At 40.3% G+C, this 24,894-nt stretch overlaps 2 protein-coding genes and 1 pseudogene across 5 annotated transcripts in view; 2 read left to right on the plus strand and 1 right to left on the minus strand.

The window, feature by feature from the left end:
• Positions 1 to 12,297, minus strand: part of pibf1 (progesterone immunomodulatory binding factor 1) — a 34,851-nt gene extending 22,554 nt beyond the window's left edge. For 2 of the 3 annotated variants that reach the window (XM_059554245.1, XM_059554246.1), the window contains exons 1-9: positions 11,842 to 12,297; positions 11,632 to 11,732; positions 10,287 to 10,485; positions 10,032 to 10,151; positions 9,384 to 9,517; positions 9,047 to 9,155; positions 8,556 to 8,737; positions 8,191 to 8,316; positions 680 to 778 (exon numbers count right to left, since the gene is read on the minus strand). In XM_059554245.1, the coding sequence (XP_059410228.1) occupies positions 680 to 778; positions 8,191 to 8,316; positions 8,556 to 8,737; positions 9,047 to 9,155; positions 9,384 to 9,517; positions 10,032 to 10,151; positions 10,287 to 10,485; positions 11,632 to 11,732; positions 11,842 to 12,090 (1,319 nt within the window). In that variant the 5' untranslated portion in view covers positions 12,091 to 12,297. The remainder of the gene's footprint in view (positions 1 to 679; positions 779 to 8,190; positions 8,317 to 8,555; positions 8,738 to 9,046; positions 9,156 to 9,383; positions 9,518 to 10,031; positions 10,152 to 10,286; positions 10,486 to 11,631; positions 11,733 to 11,841) is intronic. The other variant, XM_059554244.1, reaches the window with a different exon arrangement.
• A 447-nt stretch (positions 12,298 to 12,744) lies between these two features.
• Positions 12,745 to 16,176, plus strand: LOC132143100 (GPALPP motifs-containing protein 1-like; annotated as a pseudogene).
• A 941-nt stretch (positions 16,177 to 17,117) lies between these two features.
• On the plus strand, positions 17,118 to 24,190 carry LOC132143750 (general transcription factor IIF subunit 2-like). Of its 2 annotated transcripts, XM_059554249.1 has the most exons (9): positions 17,118 to 17,318; positions 17,484 to 17,557; positions 17,654 to 17,672; positions 17,756 to 17,900; positions 20,183 to 20,224; positions 20,525 to 20,606; positions 21,614 to 21,713; positions 21,808 to 21,951; positions 23,686 to 24,190. In XM_059554249.1, the coding sequence occupies exons 1-9, from the start codon at positions 17,253 to 17,255 to the stop codon at positions 23,803 to 23,805; spliced, it is 792 nt and encodes a 263-aa protein (XP_059410232.1). In that variant the 5' UTR covers positions 17,118 to 17,252; the 3' UTR covers positions 23,806 to 24,190. The 2 variants fall into 2 exon arrangements, with proteins under 2 accessions (XP_059410232.1, XP_059410233.1); XM_059554250.1 differs by lacking the exon at positions 20,183 to 20,224 and having other exon boundaries at positions 17,119 to 17,318.
• Positions 24,191 to 24,894: the final 704 nt, after the last annotated feature.

Below are 24,894 nucleotides of genomic sequence, written 5' to 3' on the forward strand. Positions count from 1 at the left end.
ATATTCTGAAGAATGTGGATAACCAAACAGTTGCTGGTCCATTTTGAATTTGATAGTAGGAAAAAGAAAATATGGAAGTTACTGGGGACCAGCAGTTTGGTTTCCCACATTCTTCAGAATAACTTTTGATGTTCAACAGAAGAAACAAACTCATTCAGGTTTAAAACAACTTGAGAGTGAGTAAATGATAACACAATTTTCATTTTTGGGTGGACTATTCCTCTAATGTTAGTAACATAAAACACAAAGAAAAATAACTCACTGCTCTTGCCTGAAGAACTTTAATAAAGTTGCTAAAGTTCAGCAGTAATAAAATAACTTGATATTTTAATCAACTTTTCACTTTTGCACCAAATATGATTTGATAACAGTATCATAAAGTATCGGTATCGATAAACAATATCGGTATCAATAATACGCAATCGATACCCACCCTAATCCTGATTTCAAAATGCAAAGAAGGTACGGCATCTTTGCATTACTCACATATTTCACTGGTGTATTAAAACTGTATGATTCACACATTCAGCCGTCATTCTTCTTTCCACTGAATGATGATTTGGCAAGAATTCCTGCACATGTATTTGCTCAATAGTGTTTTTTATTGAGTAAATGTCAATCAGAATATAAAGACAGCTAGAGATTGTCACGCACATGTGAGAGGTTTGTATGAACTTACTGGTCTAAGAGTTGATCATATTTGGCTTGGGCATCTCTTTCTGCATTCAGTGCTCTGTCTTTCTCAATAACAGCATTATCTCGGGTTTCACGAAGGTTTCTGGAAGAGTAATTAACACATTTCCTGACACAATACTGTATATTATGTAGCACAGGTTTAAGTTAAGTGTGTTTTAAAGCCTTGACACAATATGAACAATGATCGTTCAATACTGGTTCATTTCACCATTCATTTGTTACATGTAAAAAGCAAACATGCAAACCCCATCCTTCCACTGATATTTAACAAATAAGTCATTTTAATGCAGACAGATGGCATAAATACAGTTAATAAGGAATTATAGTCCCACAAAAGTGGAGAAACAATTTGTAAAATGTGGAGGCTGACATGAAATGAGACATGTGCCAATTTACAAAACAACTTACAAGGATAATGTTGCTCTGATACAGTGTACAGAAAAAAATACATTGTGGTAGCGCAAGAGTAAAATAAAGCATGCAGCAGTGTTAGATTTTAATTAAGGCTATGCAATATGGACACGATCAATTTAGCAATTTCGATTTTAATCAAGATTTTGACACGCTTTACAGTCATAAATGCATGCAGTATAAATTTGAAAACTATTTCCAAAAGAAAACGTACTCGGTTACTAAACGTAACCTCGGTTCTCTCTTTTCGCTACGGGAAAAGTCTCTTTTCACGAAATACTGAAGCAAAAAATTATCCTTAATTTTGTATTTTTGTAAAGCGCATTTGCAGCAGTACACAGCCATAGGCGAGACGGCTCGTTCGCTCATTGGCTTGTTCTGCGGCAACTGCACAGCCTATCGAGCGCGGGCTGATGCAACAGCGCCCTTCTTGCCACTTCCCGCCGAAACAGGTGTGGCCCAACCTATAAAAGGAGCTCTAAAAGGCTGACTCACCTGATTTATTTCATCGCCGAAGCGAACCAGAGTGAATCGTGCGCACGGCAGAGAACGCAGTACTCGTTCGCTCTTCTAGAGAGAACCGAGGTTACGTTTAGTAACCGAGTACGTTCTCTTACGAGAGCTCTCTCGTACTGCGTCTTAGCTAAGACGCTACGGGAACCCAATGCAAAACGCCGTGCGCGCAGGGATAACACACCAATAAACCTGAAGCAACGCCCAGGATTTACAGTGCACAGTCACCTGAGGGACTCAAAGAGAGTCCAGGACAGAAAAGGGGGAAAGCCCTCCGTCCCATATCTAGCAGCATCCGTAGATGCGCCAATATGACATCACACAGTCGAGGCAAAGCCTGACCAATGTGGCAATGCGGGTCTTACGCAATACTGCCCATATAACAGTCGGCAGCGCATAGCGCTCATGAACTCAGAATTCCCCTCAGGGCCCTGATTCGACTATACCGACAGCAGCCTTGCTTGCAAGGCGGGAACCTCCAGGTTATAGAACCTGATAAATGTAGACGGCGAGGCCCAACCTGCCGCCATACATATATCCTGCAAGGAGATCCCAGTAGACCACGCCCACGACGAGGTGACGCCTCTTGTGGAGTGTGCTCTGACGCCTCTTGTGGAGTGTGCTCTGACGCCCAACGGGCACTGAAGGCCCCTGGAAGCGTAAGCTAACGCTATGGCGTCAACTATCCATCTGGATAGAGTCTGTCTCGAAACAGCCATTCCCTTGAAACGTCCACCGAGCGAGACAAACAGCTGCTCCGTCTGCCGAAAGGCAGCAGAGCGAGACACATAAGCTCTTAAAACCCTGACAGGGCAAAGAAGACTCGAGTCTCTATCCTCTCCTGACACCGGCAGGGCTGACAGGGCAATAACCTGAGCCCGAAATGGCGTGTTGAGGAATTTCGGCACATAACCGTGCCTAGGTTTGAGTATGACCCTTGAGTCATTAGGCTCCAAGCACGACTGGCTCACAGAGAGCGCGTGCAAATCACCCACACGCTTCACCGAAGCGAGAGCCAACAAGAATACTGTCTTGAAAGACAGATGCTGAAGGCTAACCGATTGGATAGGCTCAAAAAGGGGGACCCTTCATGGCCTCCAAATCGCCACGAGGTCCCACATAGGGACTGACGGAGGTCTGGGAGGATTCAGCTTCCTAGCTCCTCTGAGGAACCGGATGACCAAATCCTTCCTTCCTATTGACTGACCGAGCGCTGTTTCAGAACGCTGCGATGGCCGCCACATAAACTTTGAGCATGGATGGGGCTCTGCCCTTATCCAACAGCTCCTGTAGGAAGGAGAGAACTTCCGTCACCTCACAACTAAGGGGTGAATATCCTCGAGCTGTGCACCAGCTGGAGAACACCGACCACTTCGAGGCATACAGACGCCGTGTCGACGGAGCTCTAGCCTGAGTGATGGTATTCAGCACTCCCACTGCGAGATCAGCGGGTAACCGTTGAGCGCCCACACATGGAGGGACCACAACTCCGGTTGAAGGTGCCAAATCGAGCCCCTGGCCTGCGAGAGGAGGTCCCTCCTCAACGGTACTGGCCACGGGGCGACATCTGCTAACTGCATCAAATCTGGGAACCATGGTTGGTTCCTCAAAAGAGGTGCTACAAGCAGTATTGAACATCTCGTTTCTCTAACCCGTTCTATCACCTGCGGAAGGAGGGAGACGGGAGGGAAAGCATAAAGCGGGCAGCACGGCCATTCCCGTGACAGCGCACTTTCGTTCTTGGAAAAGAACGCAGGGCAGTGAGCGTTTTCATGGGACGCGAAGAGGTCCACCTCCGCCCTGCCAAATCTCTTCCACAACAGCCGGACTGTTTGTGGGTGTAGAGACCATTCGCCTGTAGGAACATTGCCTTTGGACAGCCTGTCTGGACCCAGATTCTGTAGCCCAGGCACATGCACTGCCCTCAGCGAACGCATGTCGCGCTGAGCCTAAACCAGGAGGCGTTCCGCTAGCCTGTACAGGTTTAAGGACCCGAGACCGCCCTGGCGATTTTTGTAGGACACCACAGACATGTTGCCCGAACGGACTAAGACGTGGTGATCCTTGATTTGGGGAAAAAAAGCGCATCGGCGCGTTCTCCACTGCCAGCATTTCCAGACAGTTGATATGATGGAGCTTTTCCCGTTCTGACCATAGGCCAAAGGACTGTCTGCCCTCGAGCAGCGCTCCCCATCCCGAAGTGGAGGCGTCCGTCGACACCATCTTCACATTCGGGGAAGTCCCCAGGCTTACACCTGATCGGTACCAACCGTTCGCTGTCCAAGGTGCCAGAGCTGTGACACAGCTCTGATTGACCTTGAGATGCAGCCGGCCAGACGCCCACGCTTTGCGCGGCACCCGCGTCTTCAGCCAGAACGGCAGGGGGCGCATGCGGAGCAGGCCCAGCTGCAGAGCCGGAGATGCTGAGGCCATGAGGCCCAGCATCTTCTGACAGTGTTTGAGCGTCACGGTCGCGCCGCAGCGGAAAGAACTCGCTGCGCGCTGAATGCCCATCACGCGCTGTGGTGACAGCTGCGCCGTCATGGAACACGAGTTCAGAACTATACCCAGAAACAGAATCGTCTGACTGGGGTTCAGCGAACTCTTCGCCCAATTGACACTGAGGCCGAGCTTCTCGAGGTGATCGAGTAAAACGGCCCTGTGGTCCACGAGCTCCGCTCGTGATCGGGCCAGAACCAGCCAGTCGTCCAAATAATCCAGCACTCACATGTCTCTGAGTCTGAGAGGAGCGAGCACTGCATCCATGCACCTCGTAAACGTACGAGGAGCCACGGAGGACTGTAAACTGGTATGCCTGGCCCTCGAAGGCGAATCTCAAATATCGCCTGTGGTTTGACGCTATCTGTATTTGAAAATACGCGTCCCTCAGATCTATTGACATGAACCAGTCCCCTCTGCGAATCTGCGCGAGGAGTTTCCTGGTCGTTAGCATTTTGAAACTGCGTTTCATCAATGCCTTGTTCAGCTGTCTTAGATCCAGTATGGGCCTGAGACCCCCGTCTCTCTTGGGCACCAGAAAGTATCTGCTGTACAGCCCCCCCCTCGCTTTGAGCTTGAGACACGGGCTCTATAGCCCCTTTGCTCAACAGTTTTGACATTTTGGCCCGAAGTATGTGTGCTACTTCTGTTTTGACCGTAGTTTCAACGAGCGCTGAAAAGCACGGAGGGCGTCGGAAAAACTGTAGCGAGTGGCCTCTCTTTATAATGCCTAGCACCCAATCCGAAACCCTTGGAAGCGCTGACCATGCATCTGCATGAATGGCTAAGGGCAGGATGCGAAGCGCGCTCTGTTGACCGGGCAACGGCGGCGCTCGGGTGTGCTGCGCATTTGAGGCGGGGAGCGTGCTGATCACAGCGGGCAGATCGCTCCTCCTCGACCCCGTCCCGGCGCTTGGACTGGGGGAAGGCTGAGCAGGTCCCGTGGGACTCGATATGTCTGCGAGTAACTGTGGGCTGCATATGTGCACATTTACCACTTTCAACTCGCTGTCTGCCTGTGCAGAGAGTACGTGCACGGGCCTCGTTTTTACAGAAGCCACGCGCCGTATGTGACATAGTGTATGTGGGCACTGGGGAGTGGGCACGTTTACTATGCGGCGCGCTCGACCGATCTGTGTCGATCTTATGTGGGCGAGCCCTGTGTGCAGGGCTGTGCTTACATGTGGAGATGGGCACTGAGGAGTGGGCATCGTCACTGCATTTATAGCACCATCGGCCGTGGCCGGACGAGCGTGCACGGGTTTTGTTTTTACAGAAACCACATGACGCGTGTGACATAGTAATTGTGGGCACTGAGGGGTGGGCACGCTTACTATGCAGTGTGCGCGATCGACTTGAGTCGCTTTTATGGGCGCAGGCCCTGTGTGCAGGGCTGTGCTTACATGTGGAGATGGGCACTGAGGAGTAGGCATCGTCATTACATTAATAGCACCATCGGCCGTCGCCGGGACACCAGAAATTACACCTTTTTCGGGAAATATCTGGGTAGCCGTGATAACGGTTTTTGTGTGCAGGCAAGCGGGCAACCGTACAGGCTTGCGCATTGCATAAAACGCTGAAACAGTCACAATCTCTGGAACTGAAACAGCGGCGCGCTTAGGTGAGAGCCCAGCCACAGCGGAACTCGTACACCGGCGCTTCGATGAAGCAGCCATCGTGTGTAGTGCCGACGCAGCGTCATGCAGCATGCATAGATGGCTTTCCTGGGATGGCTTCGGGGGTCCCGGCCTCACCGTAATCCTCTGCCGCGGTCCCCGCGGCGAGGGGCGACGGCCGGTAGAGCGAGAACGGGGGTCTCGAGCTGCGTTGCTGAAGCTGTTGTGATAACGGCTTTTGTGTGCAGGCAAGCGGGCAACTGTGCAGGCTTGCGCATTGCAGAAAACGCTGAGACAGTCACAATTCCTGGAACTGAAACAGCGGCGCGCTTGGGTGAGAGCTCGGCCACAGCGGAACTCGTACACCTGCGCTTCGATGAAGCAGCCATCGTTAGTAGTGCCGACGCAGCGTCACACAGCAGGCTTTAGATGGCAACACCGCTTTTGCCGCCGTCCAGCAGAGGGCGGACAAAGGTGCGTCGCTATCGCCTGTTCCACCGGCGGAAGTGAGTGGTAGTTCCTGTTTTTAGCATCATCAGTGTGGAGAATGCTAGTGAGACAGACGAACGAGTTCGCGCTGAATATGGAGCGTTCCAAGCCTTCGCCACCTCTTCGTGAAGCTCAGGAAGAAATGAGGCGGGCTTTGAGAAGTACGCTCATCCGAAAGGGAAATACCATCCAGCCGGGAACGAGAGGGGGGGCGCTGGTGCAAACCACTCGCGGTCGAGACTCATCGCGGCCAACACGAGCATTCGCCCCAGCTCCTTCTCGATGTCAGCTCGTCTGCTGGGCTTCTGAGCAGAAGGCGCGAGATCCTCGGAGCTCGCCCAGCCCTCACTGCCCGAAGCTAGCAGAGAGCGCGTGTCCTCTTCCCCCGACGCGGCCCTGAGATCGACTTCCTCGGACGACGCGCCGGCAAACCGCGGGCGCTGCCCACCGGGAAGCGATGCAGGGGGGGCCGGTGAAGCAGGGCGAACCGGCGAGCTCGGTTGAGCTGAAGACGGTTCCGGAATCCGCTGGAAGCGATGCTTTTATGGCGCCTCAGCGCAGCGGAGAATGCAGGCTCAGAGAAAAAGGCCAGGCGAGTCCTCAGAGTCACCATGGCAACATCTCGCAGTGGGGGCATCCGCCGTCAGCGAGCGCGAGCGTTGCATGATCTTTACCCAGGCAGGAGACACAGATGACGTACCAGTCTCCCTCGCTGAGTGGGGCTCTGACGATCCGCAGGAAGGCATCTTAAAAAAGATGCGAGCTCTTTTACGAGTGTGTGTCGCAGGGCGAACACACACACACATAAGAACAGCTGGATATAACAGAATTGAAAGGATTGTGAAACGGCAGTGGAAGGCGGCGATGCCAGCAGCTTCGGAATGGCTCGTCATGCTGATATCTTAGCTAAGACGCAGTACGAGAGAGCTCTCGTAAGAGAACCAATGAGAGCTATATCGAAAAGTTGTAACATGTCTCTAGAACACACATAAGTCAAAATAATCACTAAGTAAAGATGTCAAACAAAATGTCTAAACATATGCAAAAAAATAATAATAAAAATAAATAAAAACCGTGTCCTGGGATTTTTTTCTTTTTCTTTTTTTGCCATGCATTGGTCATAGAGCGCACTGTAGCGACGCCTCAGGTGTTGAAATAAATTTGTTATACATTATACAGGTTCACACGTACTCCGTCTGCAGCGTGTATACAGTAAGTTATGTGTACGCGGTTCAGAAGCAGTAACGAGCTGCATTCTGATTGTTTCGGAGAGCATACTGCGGAGGTCAGGGCAGCGGAAAATCGTGCTATAAAGCGATTTAGAAATCGAGCATGCTCAAATCGCGATTTTATTACGATTTCGATTATTCGCACAATTATAATAATTTAAATCAGATATTCTTTAGATGTAGCTACTAGATATTCATTACTTTTTAATGTTAAGATTATTTTGTCTTTGGTCACTAAGGGTGCAGCGTTCGACCACACTGCTGACTCAAGATGATGGAATATCATAGAAAATATGATGAAGTTTTGTAAAAACTAAATCTACAAAGTATCCAGTATCTAGTTGCATTAATTTTCCTAACAATGTTTAGAAGACAAATATAAGAAACTATGTTAAGTTCCCCGATTTTTTTATATATCAGTTGCTTGTCATTTATTATTAAAGGATCATTGTTAAATAATGATAATGACTTAAACATTATAGAGTTATTTCTAGCAAATGAAATATCTTACAGAAGAATAATTAGAAATATTTATATTTCTTATTGAAATTTCTATGATTTTCTAAGATTTCCGATGAGACTTCCAGGACTGGAAATCCTAATTCTAAAACTTTCTTACATACCCAGGTTTTCCATGGTAAACAGTTAGGTTATTATTATTATAATTTCTTTTTATATCAAAGATTTTTTCAATGATTTGTCCCCGTCCAGTCAGAGACATGTAGGCATGCTCTCACCTGTTCTCTCTCTCATACATCTCTTTAGAAGCCCTCTGCAGGCTCTCGATTTCATGACTGGTCTTCATTCGAATGCGCTCCAGTTCATCACGCAGTTTGTTTTCATACTCTGTCTTATAGTGATCTCTAGTGGAGGGATGCAAACAGCACAACTGTCAAACTGTAATGACTTCACAAAAAGATTTGACATCATTAATGGATCTCTGCTCCAAATCCAAATATATTGCCACAATAGTCACCAGATTTGGCCCATCTTTTTATATCATGCAAAATTCTTAATACAGACCAATGCTGTATTGCTCATTTAACTTAACAGTAGGAAAAAGTAAAAAGAAAGCACCAACCTTACTATTTATCACACATACCTAGAAGCAACATATTTCTCATAGGCATCTTCCCTGGCTTTCTTCGTGTCTTCAAGCTGGGTTTGCAGTCTGTCCAGACGGTCTTCTTGATGAGCACAGCGCACATTAAGCTCCATGTTCTGCCTGTTTAAATATTCTTTGTCCTTCTGCATCAATGTTACAGACTGCTGAAGAGTGGCTGCCTGCAGAGGAAAAAGGAAAAACAGTGAGAAAGAGTTAAGCAACAGGAGACAATGACAACTGTGCCAGTTATATTTGCTGTCATCCTTGTTAATGGATAATGGACTTTCTTTTTTTTTCTTTTTTTAATGTGTATATACAGGAACTGTATCTTGCTCTCTAAATACATCTACATATGTCTAGAAAGAAAATAATCTGAAACATTGTTTATTATCAAGTGTGAATCTCTGATGTTGATCATTTAAACATGGCTCAATCGGTTAACTAAATAAATTGGCCTAATGGAAATGCTGATCTATCATTCATCTTACCTCCTTGTTTAGGTCATTCCTCTCTTTGGTCAGGGCAGTGTGTGTGAGGTCCAGCATTTCCAACTTCTTCCTCAACTCTCTAACCTCTGTTTCATACCCATCTCTCTCTCTGTGGACACAGTAAGAGAGGTTATATTTGTAATCATGCACTCACAACCACAGCATTAGAACATTTGTAATGTTTTTGAAAGAAGTCTCTTTTGCTCACCAGCCCTGCATTTATTTGATCTTTTTTGTAATAATGTAAAAGTCTTTTGAATGGAGTGTACATGTGGAAAGGGGATACTAAAAGAGAAAGGTTGCCCGCTCTTGTGGTCTAGCAGGACATTTCCCTCACCGTTTGATTTTGTCATAGTTCTCTCGTTTGTAGTCTCCTTCCTGAATAAGCTTCTTGGTGTCAGCGAGTTCCAGCGTGACTCTCTGACAGCGGATCTCCAGCTCTGAGCGCGCTCTCCTCTCTTCCTCATAGCTCTGGTTGGGACATGGGAAAGCGGCAACAATGCAAATAACAGTAATGCCAATAAGAAAGATTATTTCACCGTTGTCTGGAATACTTGAGTCTGCATTTATACCAGTGCAAATTAGAACAGCCAATCAAAATAGTTGATCGTCAAACTCAAAACTGCATATTATCACCAAAGAGAAGTCGTCGCTTTCATTAGAAAACCACTTTGATTAAACGATCATTTTTTATTAAACATTAGACAAGATTAAACATATGCACAGAAGAATTGTTAAAATAAATTTACAACATACATTTAAGAAAATCATTAAAATAAAAATCACACACACACACACACACACACACACACACACACACACACACACACACACACACATATACATATACATATATACATATATATATATATATATAGACAGACAGACAGACAGATAGATAGATTTACAATTCCATGCTGACTTTAAAGAGTAGTACTTGTAGTAAAACTAGTACCCAAAAAGGGAAGGGTTTTTTTTTTCACACCTCCATTAGTGATCTAATTTGGTTCCGATGACTGTCCAGATCCTCATTCAGGTTAGACTTTTTGACTTGCAGCTCAGTCACAAGAGCCCTCAGAGGGTTCACAACCTCGTAGAACTGAATCTATGTGTTTGTGGGGGGGCACATATACACACACATTACAGCTTTTAAGAACTGGGAAGAATTAATAGCACCAATAAATGTATCTAATAACATATCTTTATTTCCATTTCCAGTTCCAGATAATTCGGTGCTTACTGCCACGTATTCAGGGATGGTGAGTTTGTCCTCAGGCAGCTCTTTCAGCTCAGCGTACTTCCCCTCAGACAGCTCCAGGTCCCTCAAGCTCCTGCGGAGATCACCTGCTCGATCGCACAGCTGATGGTTCGTCTCCTCCAGCTGCTTCTGTCTGAGCATGATGGTGTCCATCTCCTGCTTCCTCAAGACTTGCTGCTTCCTGCAGAAGACACACTCAACCTCATGAAGCCTACTGTTTCATATTTGATATATGAATTTATAAGACCTCTTAATGACCGACATGATCAAATCTTTGCTGAAAATCCTGAAGTGCACAATCTTCTACATGCCTTGTGTTGTGTCGTCTGATTAAGTTCATACTTTTTTAGCAAGTAAAATGTCTTCCGACCTTTTGCTGTGAAATCTTTACTAATATTTACAAATTAAAAGTAGGAATATTTCAAAACGAACATTGACTGGACTGCAGAAATGTAGGTTTACTTGATTAAGCCATTTTTTATTATATTAAAATGTGAGTATCAAATTTGATACATCAGGCTTTTGAGAAAGGTTTATTTGTTCATTGGTATGTTTCGCCTACACAATAAAAAAACTATCTGCTTTGATCATAATTCAGTTTGAGCATATCATCTTACTAAGACATATTATTGGGAGATATAGAGTGAGAACTGATATTTATAGGCATTTAAATAATCTGTTATAAAGATCTTATTGATTTACATTACAAGCTATGAAAATTATTTTTTGGGCCATATACTGTAAATAACAACTCCTCAAGTATGAGCTCCATATTCTCACTATATCATACTATATATGAGCAATAAAAGCCTGTTGTATCAAATATGATAAAAAACATATGCAAAGTGTGCATATTATATATATATATATATATATATATATATATATATATATATATATATATATATATATAAATTTTAAATAAGTAAAAACATATATTTTAGATAAATTAAGTTTCTATTATTTCATGTCAGGCTTTACAGGATTAAAGGAGAATATTTTACTGTGAGCATCGACCCTGCACCTGCTGTACAATTTTTCCATGACAAGGGATTATTAAGTAAATATTAACTAGTATAATTATTATTTAGAACATTACGTATAGGTATAGTATGATTAAAACAGAGTAAGTTTTCTATCATTATTTGTGATTAACAGTAAGTAGGACAACTAGAATATGCTATCATTTATTGGTTTAAAAATATTCAGCATCATCACACCAATCCCACTAAACATTTATTCAGCCAACACCAATCTGACCCTGGATATATTGACCATCCCTGCTTCCAGTGAATCTTTTTCTCAGTCAAACTGTGTTCAAACGAACCTGTTTTCATCCTGCTGTAGTTTGAGCTGGCTGTCCAGACGCAGAGCGAGCACCTGTTTCTGATGGAGAGCATCGTTCAGCCTTTCCTCCAGCTCCTCTATCTACAAATGAATGTGCAAAACACTTATAGACGACAAAACAAAGTTTAGATACTTTCCAAACTTATTCCAATGCAATGTAGACATTAGTTCTGAGTTCACCAACCATTACCTTGGTAAGATGGTCCACTTTGAGGTTGTCTATGAGCAGATTTTTCTGTGAGAGCTCTATCTTCAGTTTTTGGAGGTTATGAAGCAGCTCTTTTCTTTCCAGGAGCTGTTTTGTGACCTTCCCTGCTCCATATTTCTCGTCTGAAGACGAGATGTCCTCTGTGGGGACTGTTGTCTCCAGACTGATGTCCTCAGACTCGATGGAGCTGGAGATGTTTGCCGTGGCGCTCTTTGGCTTCTTAGGGGGCATCTCGACACCGCTCCAGTCAACTGTCCTACCGACTTATCATGCAAGGAAATAGGACTGTTCCTCCAATTTCTACAACTGGTAAACGTGGGTTATTAGCAGTCAGTCAGGAGAGAAGGTCAGAAGCTCAAGGGCAGAATTAACGGATAACGGATAAGGCGTTAGTCGCTAAGCGATGACAGATGGACAAACCAAGAAGACAAATTCGGTTATTTCAGGCTAACGTTAATTAACTTAACTGACTTTCGCAGCTTTTTTGACAAGAAAAACAAGACAGAGTAATAATTTATGTGAGACGTCAAATTTTAAAATTCCTTATGTTGGGCGAAAAATGTGTTTTATGATAAAAATGTTACTTCTTTATTACACTCACTGTTGTTTTCGAGCGTCCCGCCTCCCTAGGAACAACAACGGCTGACAGCGACAACGGAGAAGAGAAGTGAAGTTTGCGTCAAAGAGCGTCTGCCTCAGAAACGCGTTTGATGGAAAATAACGCGCCACCTGTAGGACTCCGCCGGAACAGGACTCTTAGTTTGAAATCTACCTAAAATTCAAGACCGGAAATAAGAAAATGTGTTCTATGTATCGTAGCCTTTTTCTGGGTTTGTGAACGAATAAATGTGTTTTAATATGTTTTTACTAACACAATAATTGTCTAATCAAAACATAATCGGACCCGCTTTGCCACTGACGATGGGGAAAAGCAAAAATTATGATTCAGATGAAGAAGGCGCAAGTATGCTGACATACACATTGTAGTAACGTTAGCTGCTTAGTGAACTGCAATATATATATATATATATATATATATATATATATATATATATATATATATATATATATATATATATATATATATTTTATTTTTTATTTTTTTTTTTAATTATTATTTATTTATTTTAAATGAATATTATTTTGAATATGCAAATGCACAACAGAGCTGATTGCCTTTAGGTGTTTTCTCCCTTTATCCCAACAACAGTTAAGTTCTTCAGTACATTATTTTAGATTGTAATTAATTATTAATGTTGCCTCCAGTTATAGGTCCAGCTTTGCCTCCAAGATATAAAGCTTCTGAGTCCTCCAGCTCATGTGAAGACAGTGATCAATAGGAGGTCGTGTTCAAGAGAGCCAAAAACTCATCATCATCTAGGAACAGACCTTCTTCAAAGTATGATACTTGATGGGTCTCCAAATAAATGTGCTTCTCAGGGATTCATATTCAATAAGGTGTTTGGTGGTGACAAATGAATCACTTTTGATATATCCAAAGGATTTTTAGGCTTTTGGGAGATAGTCAACCCTATAAATTATAATGTATTATATTTGATACATAAATTTGGAAGACCTCTAAATAATCAATTTGATCAAACTTCTGTAGTCCGATCAATACTTTATACTTTTTATCAAGTAAAATCCCTTGCTAAAAATCCATTTTAGGTTTACATAATTATTCATAGATCTTTTTTTTTTTTTTTTTAGAAAGAAATCATGTTCAAGTGTAAGTATGATCCATCAGGCTTTTGAGGAATGTTTATGTGTGCAGTTGTAAATCAACATTGTATTGCATTGCTTTATACAGTATATTTTGCCTCCACAATAAAAGCTACAGAGTTTTAATGATAAAAACTAAGCAGATATTTATGTGTAATTTTTTGTGGTTCTTCAACAGCAGCAGGGGCAGTGTGAAAGATGAGATGGATATAAAGCAAGTCGATGATGATGAGGAGGAGAATGATGATGATGACGATGGTTTCTTTGGTCCAGCTCTTCCCCCAGGATATCACAAGCAAGACAGATCTCCAGAACGGTAACAGGAATTTGTCCTGTAATTAAACAAACCCAGTAGACATCATGACTTCTCTATACATTTTTGTTTTGTAAAGTTAGTAGTATCACACATTGCTATATTTATTCTCATTTTACATGCAAATATAAATGTTGATTGATTTATTTTTCTTTCTCCTCTCCCTGCAGACCACCTTTAATAGGACCCGCTCTACCTCCAGGCTTTAAAAGACAAGATGCAGATGAAGATGAAGAAGAGGAAAAAGAAGTTGCTAGAGGATATTTAGGACCAGCTCTACCACCAGGCTGTTCACCAGCAGTGTCAAGTGGAAATGAAGAAGAAGAAGATGAATATATTGTTGGACCCGTGCCATCAAAAGGACCGTCCCAGGACTCTGTGGCCTTGGACTTTGAAAGAAGAGCTCAAAGAATGAAAGACAAACTTACATGAGTGGATGTAAGTGCTTTTCATGTATTTTTCAAATCTATTAATTCAGCTAGTATTTTGGATATATTATTAATCATCATTTACTCTGTTGTTATTATTTGTATTATTTCTTCTCACTTTTGTATTTTTCTATCTTTGCACATGCTTCTAATTTGAAGCCTTATATTGAATTTGAATTGAATTCATGCATTTAGCAGATGATTTTATCCAAAGCGACTTGCAGGACATTCAGGCTAACATTTTTTACCTAACATGTGTTCCATGGGAATCGAACCCACAACCTATTGCGCTGCTAAAGCAATGCTCTACCAGTGAGCCACAGGAACGTATATATTATATACTTTGTTTTTATTTCTGTTTGCATACTTCATACCCCAGGACAAGTCCTTTTGCTGTACTTGCACAATGACAAAAAAGAACTTGACTGATTCGCTTTGTTCAACATTAAAATAGATTTGGATTTAATCCCATAAGTGGGCGGACTAAACAGTCTGGGACTCTTCTGCTTTTAGACTGGCCCCAAAGTGGTCTCCAGAGAGCTGGATGACTGAGTTGCCTCCTGAGTTGCAGCACGTGGGCCTGGAAGCACGAACCTTTAAGAAAAGATCAGGCCCTGAGAACAAAGACCGCTCCGTTTGGACTGACACTCCCGCTGAGCGTGAGCGAAAAGCTAGGGTGAGTTAGCAATAAATGTAATTGAGTTCAGATGTGAAATGTGGGGATTGTTGTGGAGAGTCATCATAGATTTTCCAATGACATCATATGTGATTCTGCAGGTAATACAAGCTTTATTTACCCTGGGTTTTTGGAAAAGAGGGATTTCAGGGATCGTTTGGAAATTCCCTTCTTGTTTGTCTTTCCTAGGAACGACTAGAGGCTAAAAAAGGAAAAAGGTGAATCTGCCAAGGATGATGGATCTCGTCTGTCTCAGAAAGAGCTTGAGATGGCTGAAAAAGTTTAAAAATATAATGTAAGTTCAGTTAAATCCAGATGTTTTTCTACACATATTCTACAATATGGTAGAATATATATATATATATTCTTTCTTTCTTTCTTTCTTTCTTTCTTTCTTTCTTTCTTTCTTTCTTTCTTTATTTATTTATTTATTTATTTATTTATTTATACATTAAAGCAATTTATTTTGAAGTAGTTCACTCTGATGGACCACACCTTTAGTTTGCTAGATGAAGCTGTGACTGCTTAAGTATAAAAATGTGAATTTCAGTCTCAGAATGCCAATCTCTTTTTAGGAGTCCAAGCGTGGTGAATCTCTCATCAGTATGCACACTCAAATGATGAAAAGAAAAGCTGAGGAGGATGCCAACAAGCCTGTGGAAAGAAGACCTTTCGACAGAGACACACAGACCTCCAAGTCAATCGGTTTGATGAGGCTCAGAAAAAAGCTTTGCTCAAGAAGTCACAAGAGCTGAACACCCGCTTTTCACACAGCAAAGACCGCATGTTCCTGTGAGGGACATTCAACAAACCTATCTCTCGTTGTCAAGATTTGTATTTTTTAATGGGTGTTGTACTGCATTGGAATCTTTGAGCATCATCATCATCATCAAAACATTATGAGCTTTTGTTGACAGTTAGATGTAAAATTAGGAGGACCAACTTTTCCTCCTGAATTAAATTTTTTTTCCCTACAATGTCTAATTGAATGAGATAATGCATTAAAAGTTTTGTAATTTTGTGACTTCTGCAAGTTTTTAGGCTGCCTTTTTATTAATAGGTAATGAATACTTAACTATTATCGTTTATATACATTGAACTCCCCTGAATTCTTTCAGTTTTATGTTTTTGGGTCATGGTTTGTTCACCAGACTGTGCTTTCCTCCTAGACTTTTCCAAGTTGATATCACACGTACGTCACTCTAACAATAACAGACAGAAAGGATTTATACCAAATTATTACATTCATGAAAAAAAAAAACCCTCAGCACTATGTTGCTAAAAATTTAAATTCTAAAGTATTTATATCACTAGTTTTTTTGCTGTACTCTGATTTATGCCGTTGTTAATTTACCATTTAAATCAATTACATATTTCCTGTACAATACACTATTACTATATTAATGTGAATAAAAAATTCATAGTGATAATGTAACAATGCAAATAATCGTGATGGTCCAAATATATTTTTTTATTGCCCCATGTAAAAATATATTTTATTATTTTATTGCGATATAATTTTAACCATGTAGGTTCGTGGCTGTAAGACTAAACTGAATTGTTTCTTTGAGCTTTTTATGCTATCATAAATGTACAGTGTTCATTTCTGTAAATAAATACCTATTCTATTTTATTCTATTCTTTTCATGACGAAAATATACCAATGTTTTATCACAGTAAAAGTGTAGTAACCATATTTTATTTTTTGACGTATTGACTGCCATTTGTACAAACACATTTTTAATATAATTAAATACGGGTAAGGTTAGTGTATTTGTTAAAATATGGGTAGTGTAGCAAACTCGTAGGTCATTTGTGGTTACCTTGTTTATCTATAGCAACCAAGGTTTTTTTGAACAGCCATGGTTAATTTTCCTAAGGGATTCTATTCTATTCTCAAAAACATGTTCACTAACAAATAAATCGAGTAGTGTTTATTTGGACTAAAAATGACAAAGCGACGTAAAAAATATATTCCTTTAAATGGACTATTATAAGTTATGATAATGAGCTAACAAATAGAACGTCCACCAGCCTCCTTTTTATTTTTGTTAACTGTTTTCCAAATTCCTGGATTTTGTCACTATGTTGCATGTATTAACCAACACGCTTTTCATTTTTTTTGTCCCAACAGGCTACCATACAACCTTCGCTGTTGTTGATGGTGTGTTAGCTAACGAGTGTGTAGCGTGGTCGCGGCTTATTAAATCCACATGAAATAATTAGAATATAAATATTTAAACTATTAACAAGCATGTCAGACAAAGGAGACGTTGATTTAACTGGGGCAAAACAGAACACGGGCGTATGGCTGGTCAAAGTAAGTGCTTTAAATAGCTCGATGATGAACTGCTAGTGCAGCCAGTTTTTAGCATCTACAATAACACGCATGGCAGTGTGGTTTATATGTTTTGCCTTGTAATTATTAAAACCATGTTAAATATGGGCATTGGTTTAAAGCTATGTTTGCATAAACTTCATAAAGGTCCCAAAGTATTTGTCACAGCAATGGGCCAAAGCCACAGGGAGAGGAGAGGTTGGAAAGCTCCGAATATGCAAGTATGAAGAAAAAATAAATACCATCTATATGTTATGGAATACTACAAGCACAACGTTCATTTAAAATATTAACATTTTTACATTTTGTTTGTGCAGGAATCAAGGCAAAGCAGAGGTAACTCGTAAGTCTTTAAACATTCAGTGTTTTTGTATCTGAGACTTCACTATGGACTCAATGTTTTTCTGATTGATTGACAGGTGTCTTTCACACTCAATGAGGAGCTGACCACCTTAGACACCATTGGGCAGAAATCCTCCATGGTACGAGCCCCCAGAGAGCATCCATTCACTCTGCAGACGGTCGGTGGACAGACTCTGGCTGTTTTCACTGAGAACTCTACAGGTGAACGAGAACCAGGATCTCACTACATGTAAAACTGTTGACTGATGTGCATTTAAATGATGTGAAGTTAAAGTAGATTCATATACAGTTACATAGAGTATATATAACCTGCAGTGAAATGTACATCAGCTGTACTCCATGGACTGTAAAATAGTTTATAATGTATATTTAAAAAAGAAAAAGAGAGATAAGAGTACAAATAGTGAGATAGTATAGTAACAGAGATGAGAATATCCTGGGACATATAGGACAGTGTACAATAGACTTGAACACAAAAAATATTCAGATGATCAAGTATGTATGAGAAGAAAAATCAAGTTCAAGATGTTTAATTTTCATTAATTCATGAGAATGTTCATGTAGTATTTTAATGTAGTGATGTATTGTAAACTCATTTAAGAACAGTGTGATTTTTATTTTCTGCATTTTCTTTAAATTGTACATATGTTTAACGTGCAGGATGTACAATGTGTTATAATATGAAATAAATTGAAGCATTTGCTAATTTAGTAGTTATAGCAAAAAATGTACAATTATTTTACAGAATAGCTTAAGACTCAATCTCTGGGTAATCTTTTATAGAACGTGTGTGTGTGTGTATGTATGTGTATATATATATATATATATATATATATATATATATATATATATATATATGGTCACATGAATATATATTTAAATACCCATATTTTTATTTGATATTCATAATAGCAACAACACTTGATTTCACTCAATTAACCTATAAGACTGTTTTGACTAAATCTTACAAATTAAAAATAGCATAGCCACTCATTAAATATGGAGATAAGATTTAGTGCCGTTCGTGATCAAGAAAATGTTAATCAGTTCTGAATGTGTAAACTATGCTAAGACTAGTATAATGTTAGATGTTTACATTTGAATAAAAGTTATTATAAAGAATCACAGTTTTTTTCCTGTTAACTGAACTTTTGCTTTCAAACAGCTCATTGGGTAAGTCATGTCGTGCCATCTCTGGGATTTCCTGCACATATTTCAGTTACCTTTTACTCTCTTCCTCCAGTTCTATTCAGTTTTTCTCTCTACTCTACTCTCTACTTCTCTATGAATCAGATATTAGGTTGTAATAGCTTTCATCTGGTCTCTTTAGCTTTTGCAGTTGCTAACCTCTCAATCAGTGTATGTGATTGTGGTGTTGTAATGGTAGAAGACATTAGAATGGGCCTTCAAGTATCAATGATTTTAGAAACCAAATCTACTTACTGCCTTAATTATTCCTTGATTAACATGGAGTTGTGTTGTGTAGCTTGGGTGCTGTGTGTGCATGACCAACTCTTTATAGTTGCCGTGCTAATTCATGTTTTATTTGTAGTGACAGTGAGGATTTCTTTAGTTGTTGTAAATGTGCTTGAGTTCCAAAGCCTGGTCACTTCTCTTTAAGTGTCCTGGGACCAGTTATTTAAACATGAGGCTCAATGATTTTTATAAAAAAAATTAATGCTGCATTTATTTGAGCAGAAATACACATTTTTTGTGTGAAATATTATTACAATTTTCTTGTATTAAAACAATATATTGCATTATTTTTTTCTACATTAATACATTTTAAATTGTAATTTCTTCCTGCGATTGCAACAATGAATTAAGCATCCATTATTATTATCAGTGTTGAAAACAGTTGTTCTGCTTAATAGTTTTTGATTGAAACAGTGAAGCATTCATTCATTTTATTATTATCTTTTTTTTCAGGATAATGAATGCAAAAAAAGAAAGAAAAAGTAACAATGTTAAAAAAAGTCTTTACTGTCACTTTTGATCAACTTTAGGGGTGCTCCGATCACGATCGGGCCAATCGTTATGCGCATCTCTTCAGTAAAGCCGGTAACATAGAGCAGCTGTTACTACACAGAGCCGTTATTAACTGAGCATTATGATGCGCATTAATCGGCCGATCATGATCGGAGCACCCCTAATCAACTTAATGCATCCTTGAATAGAAGTATTAATTTCTTCCTTAAAAAAACAAATCCAATGTTTTATATAAATCTCCACATCCTTGATGTCCGGGATGTTTGTGGTTTTTGGATTAATTTAGATGAATTTCCTCATTGGCTTCAATGGAGCTAACTCATAAACTGAGTGATCAGAGGTTCTGTGTGGCTGTTGGTCATATCTGCGTGGTTTGTTTATTTGTGCGTATGCTTTCGCTCACTGCTGTGTAAGAAGCTGCCGTGAGGCTTGGCCTGCCGTTATTACTTTGGCATGTACTCCCCCTCGTTCTCATGTTGCCATCCCTCTTGTAGGGCAGTCAGATGCCGAGACCGGCGGCTCAGGTACAGGCCCAGGTGAGTGCTCACCGTCGCCCCCTGCTTGAGTGGAGGTCCAAGAAGGACCACGTCAAGCCTTGTACTGTTATTGGCCATTGATTTGACAATCAGCCAGCAAAACCGCAATTATAAATGCTTTATATTGCCTAATTTAAAGAATTGGTACATTTAAAATTTCACAGCCTGGAGCAGCGAATGCACTGTTGTGCCTCTCACAGCTAATGTAATGACTGAGCAGTATCAGGCTGTGTGTTACAGCAGCGATTGCACACAGTTACAACTGTCCTTGAGTATTAATGTCTCTTTTCTTTCACAAAGATAAAATTGCACTGGAAGGAATGGTGGTGCAGAGAGCTGAATGCAGACCGGCCGTCAGTGAAAACTACATGAGGCTGAAGAAGTATGTTCACATATGCACACACTAGCTCCATTCCAAAATTTAGTGAGCTGCCTACACAAACAGCATTATAATTGTCATAGAAACTCATAAGTGTTTAATGTGTGAACCAAAAACTCTGCTGTATGTTTAGTGGGGCTGCCCCCTAATAGTCGACCAACAGTTTGTTAGAAAAATAAAAATAGATGAATAAAAATCCAAATTGGCCAATTCGTGCAGATCGTTCACGGCAAGTCTTTGTGGTAATACAGTACTTGGGCAGGACATCCAAATGCTCACATATTATTCATCGACCTCAAATATGGCTTATCCTCTGAAATATGTAAGTAGCAACAACTTTACATGGCCGCTCAATTTAATGTTCACCTAAGTGTGGAAGCTAAACAGCAGGACAGATGGAGGTGCTGGTGTGCTCACTTTCTCTTAAAATACTCCCTCCTTTCTGGTCAAACAGATAAGAGTAATATATATTTCAAATCTGTAAAGGTTCTATGTTGCGCCTTTGTAAGATAAAATGAAAGCAAACAGGATGTGTTTTTTGCCGCCTCTGTGAATTTGAGCCTGAAACTCGGAAAATCAGCGTATGCTTGCCTTCCCGACATAAAAGAATATATCTATAGAGAGTGAAATGTCAAGTTTCAAATAAACCGATTATAATGGAAATCAGATATTCTCAAATTATGTAATCCATATGAAACATACATTCAGGCACATCAACTACTGCGGAGATCACGAGACAGTTTTGCCTACTTCATCTCTTGAACTTAGAACAAAGAAAGCACTAGTTTATTAATGAATTATTAAAATGTTAATGCAGCTTCCTTGCTGTTTTTCCCCGACACATTCATAATCATTAGGCAATTAAAGGCAGAAAGACATGTTTATGAAAAAATGTATTACATCTATACATATCTATTTTTTCAAGATCTGTGATGTCTGATAAAAACTTCAATATTCTCATAGCTAGAACTCATAAAGCATGTTGTTGTCTTATTTTTATTTTTTTGCAGACTGCAGATCGAGGAGTTATCTAAACCCCTCAGGTTCTCTCAACAGCTCGACAAAGCAGTTACCACCAACTACAAACCTGTGGCTAATCACGCCTATAATGTAGGTCAAGTTTTGCATCATAAAACAGATGTCTGAAGTATCTAATATGCAGTGTATTGTTGATGGAAACTCTTTGTTCCTTTTTTCCCCTCAGCTGGACTATGAAAAGAAGAAGAAAGAAGAAGGGAAGAGGGCACGAGCAGATAAACAGCAGGTGCTGGACATGCTGTTCTCTGCTTTTGAGAAGCACCAGTATTATAACATTAAGGATCTGGTGGACATCACAAAACAGCCTGTGGTGAGTTACATTACATAATAACATATACTCTACTGTTCAAACGTTTGGGGTAAGTCCATCTCTCCCAGTCGTCAGTGTCACATGATCCTCTAGAAATCAACCTTTTACGTACCTTACTGCATGTTTCGCCGCAGTTTTAAAGAGAAATGGCCACTGATGGGCATTAAAACACTGGTTCAATTCGTGAACCTTGGTGCATTTTTATTACGTTGAAATAGGTACATACTGCTGTGTTTTCATGATGTTGCTTCTGGTACATATTGCAGCGGTTCAGAATTCAAATATCTGGGGACTGTCGCTAAAAGTTAATGTTCTATCTTTTTGGAAATATGCCCTACACCAAACCCCACACTTAGGCCCAATCCCAGTTCTACCCCTTAGCCCTTTCCCTTTCCCCTACCCCTGTTTTGTGCGTTCATGGATGAAGCAACATGGCTGCCCGAGCGAATGAAAAGACACATAAATGTAAGCCTTTTTGGCATTAATAAAGATTTTAATGAAATGTTTGCAAAAATCGCTAATTCGCTAAATCGTGGGGCATCGTTGACTAGTTTCTTTTCTCCTGGATGTGTGAGCTGTGCGATTTCCAATATATGTGTGTGTGTGTGTGTGTGTGTCAGTAAGTAGTGCATTAATACAGACTGGTAATTAAAGGCTCTAATGCACACCAGTATATGTGTGTATTGTAGGAGCTAGACGACTTATGATGACATTTGATGGCATAGTAGTGGTGTCCCAATTCTTAGGGGAATATTTTCACCCCTACCCCTCGACACTCTGTTTCAAGGGACAAGGGTAGGGGGTTTAAAATAGAGTTGGGATTGGGCCTTAACCTCCCCGATAGTGTTAAGAAATGCAAAACTGATATAAAAACACATTTGTTGATGCAACTGTGCCATTTCAACTTTCTTATATGCAGATTTGAACTTTTTTGTCGAACCATTTTTACATGAGATTCGAATAGGAGCTCCTCGCCTCTTAAGTACATCTCTTTACTCCGTGAGCTACAGAACAAACCAACCGTCTATTAAAACCCACAGATATGAAGCTGGATATGTGCGATGCTAACGTTCAAAATCATCAGTTTTCAAATCTCCCAGCATATTAATTTTGTTTTAAAACCATAACATGAAGTAATTGTGTGAAAATTAAGCTTTATTAATTGAAACTTGTGTGATAGAAACTTTGTATTAATTTGTGTGAAAAGGAATAAAAGGTGTCTGAGTTTTACTGCCTATTCATTTATTTTGGAAACGGCAGTGATATTATTGGTATGTATTTTGCGTATCGCTTAAAAGTGCACCCAGGTACATTTATGCCATGAGACCAGGTAGGTAGAAATCATTCTTATGTTGATTTGCTGCTTAAAGGGATAGTTCAGCCGAAAATGAAAATTGTGAAATTATTTACTCTCCTTCTTATCGTTCCAAACCAATAAGACTTTTTCATCTTCGGAACACAAATTAAGATTTTTGATGAAATCTGAGAGCTCTCTGACCTTCCCATAGACAGCAATGCGTCTGACACATTCAAGACCCAGAAAGGACATCATTAAAATAGTCCATGTGACATCAGCACTTCAACCTTAATCTTATGACACTATGAGAATACTTTTTGTGTGCAAAGAAAACAACTTTATTCAATTTCTTCTCTTCCATGTCAGTCTTTGATGCCTGTTCACGGGAGTCCCACGACGAAGAGCTACCTCTTAAATCTTCCTTTCTTAATTTGTAGATTTACCTGAAGGAGATTCTTCGAGACATTGGCATATACAATGTCAAAGGCACCCACAAGAACACCTGGGAGCTCAAACCGGAGTACCGACACTACCAGAACGAAGAGAAGAGCGACTAATCATTTTCAAAGCCTGTTACCATTGGACTCGAGTAGCAATGAAACCCAAAAAGCCAACTTCTCCACTAAGTTCAAAATGTTGTTTCTGGATAATATATTCAAGGATGATTCTGTTGTTTTTAGAGGTGTATCAGAAAACTATGTGGCATTTTACAATGCTTAACGGTTGCATTATGCATATAGTTATCGAGGTCTTCAAATCTTAAGTCATCTGACATGAAAAGAACTTATCTCCGTATCTTAATGTTGGATTTTTTTTTTTAAAGAAACATTGATTAATGATAAATGGTTGTTTTATTCAGATTTAGTTTTGTGATCTAAACACTTATTTTATATGGTATTTAATGTTCTTAAATGCTCTTGAAATAAATGTTTTTGTACAAAATCTTTCCATGTACCTGAACACATTGTGAAACTTTTTTTTGTTTTTACAGTTCACACAGCAGGACTGGGGTTAAATATTAAAAATTTTGTTTAAATATCTATATATTTTGAGTTGTTAAAAAAATGAAATGTGACCATTATGAAAAAAACATTGCATTAAGAAACTCAAAAGCAGCTCATTATCTAAAATGTGGTCATTATTTAGGCTTTCTTTGCAGTGACCATAGCCAGTGATATTGAGCACATCTGCAAATTTACTTTACCTACATAATTCTACTGTTTTACAAGTGGGTGCACACCAAAGTCTAGATAGCTGGTTTGGTTACAAATGATAAACTGGATAAGCAGTTAAAGTATACATCTGCAAAACATTAAAGATGAACCTGAATAATTGCAGGGCTGAGTATGGGTGAGCCTTAACACTACACAGCATTGTGATGCATTTGGCATTCTCTACGCTGATGTTCAAGACACTTTCATGTGCTTATCAAGGACTTAAAGCAGCTAATATAATGAATAGCAAAACTTAATCCTAAACTTCCTATTAAAAAGAAATACCTTATCAAACTATATGGCCTACATATAAAAATATCTTTAGTAATAATTCAGAATCTTTCTCCACAGCATAATATACGTCATTTTAAAATAGTTTTTTTTGTTCTAGCTCCTGATTTAAAATAGCAGATGCAGCAGTTAATTGTACAA

Source organism: Carassius carassius, chromosome 7 (assembly GCF_963082965.1).
Source record: "Carassius carassius chromosome 7, fCarCar2.1, whole genome shotgun sequence".
Taxonomy (NCBI): Eukaryota; Metazoa; Chordata; class Actinopteri; order Cypriniformes; family Cyprinidae; genus Carassius; species Carassius carassius.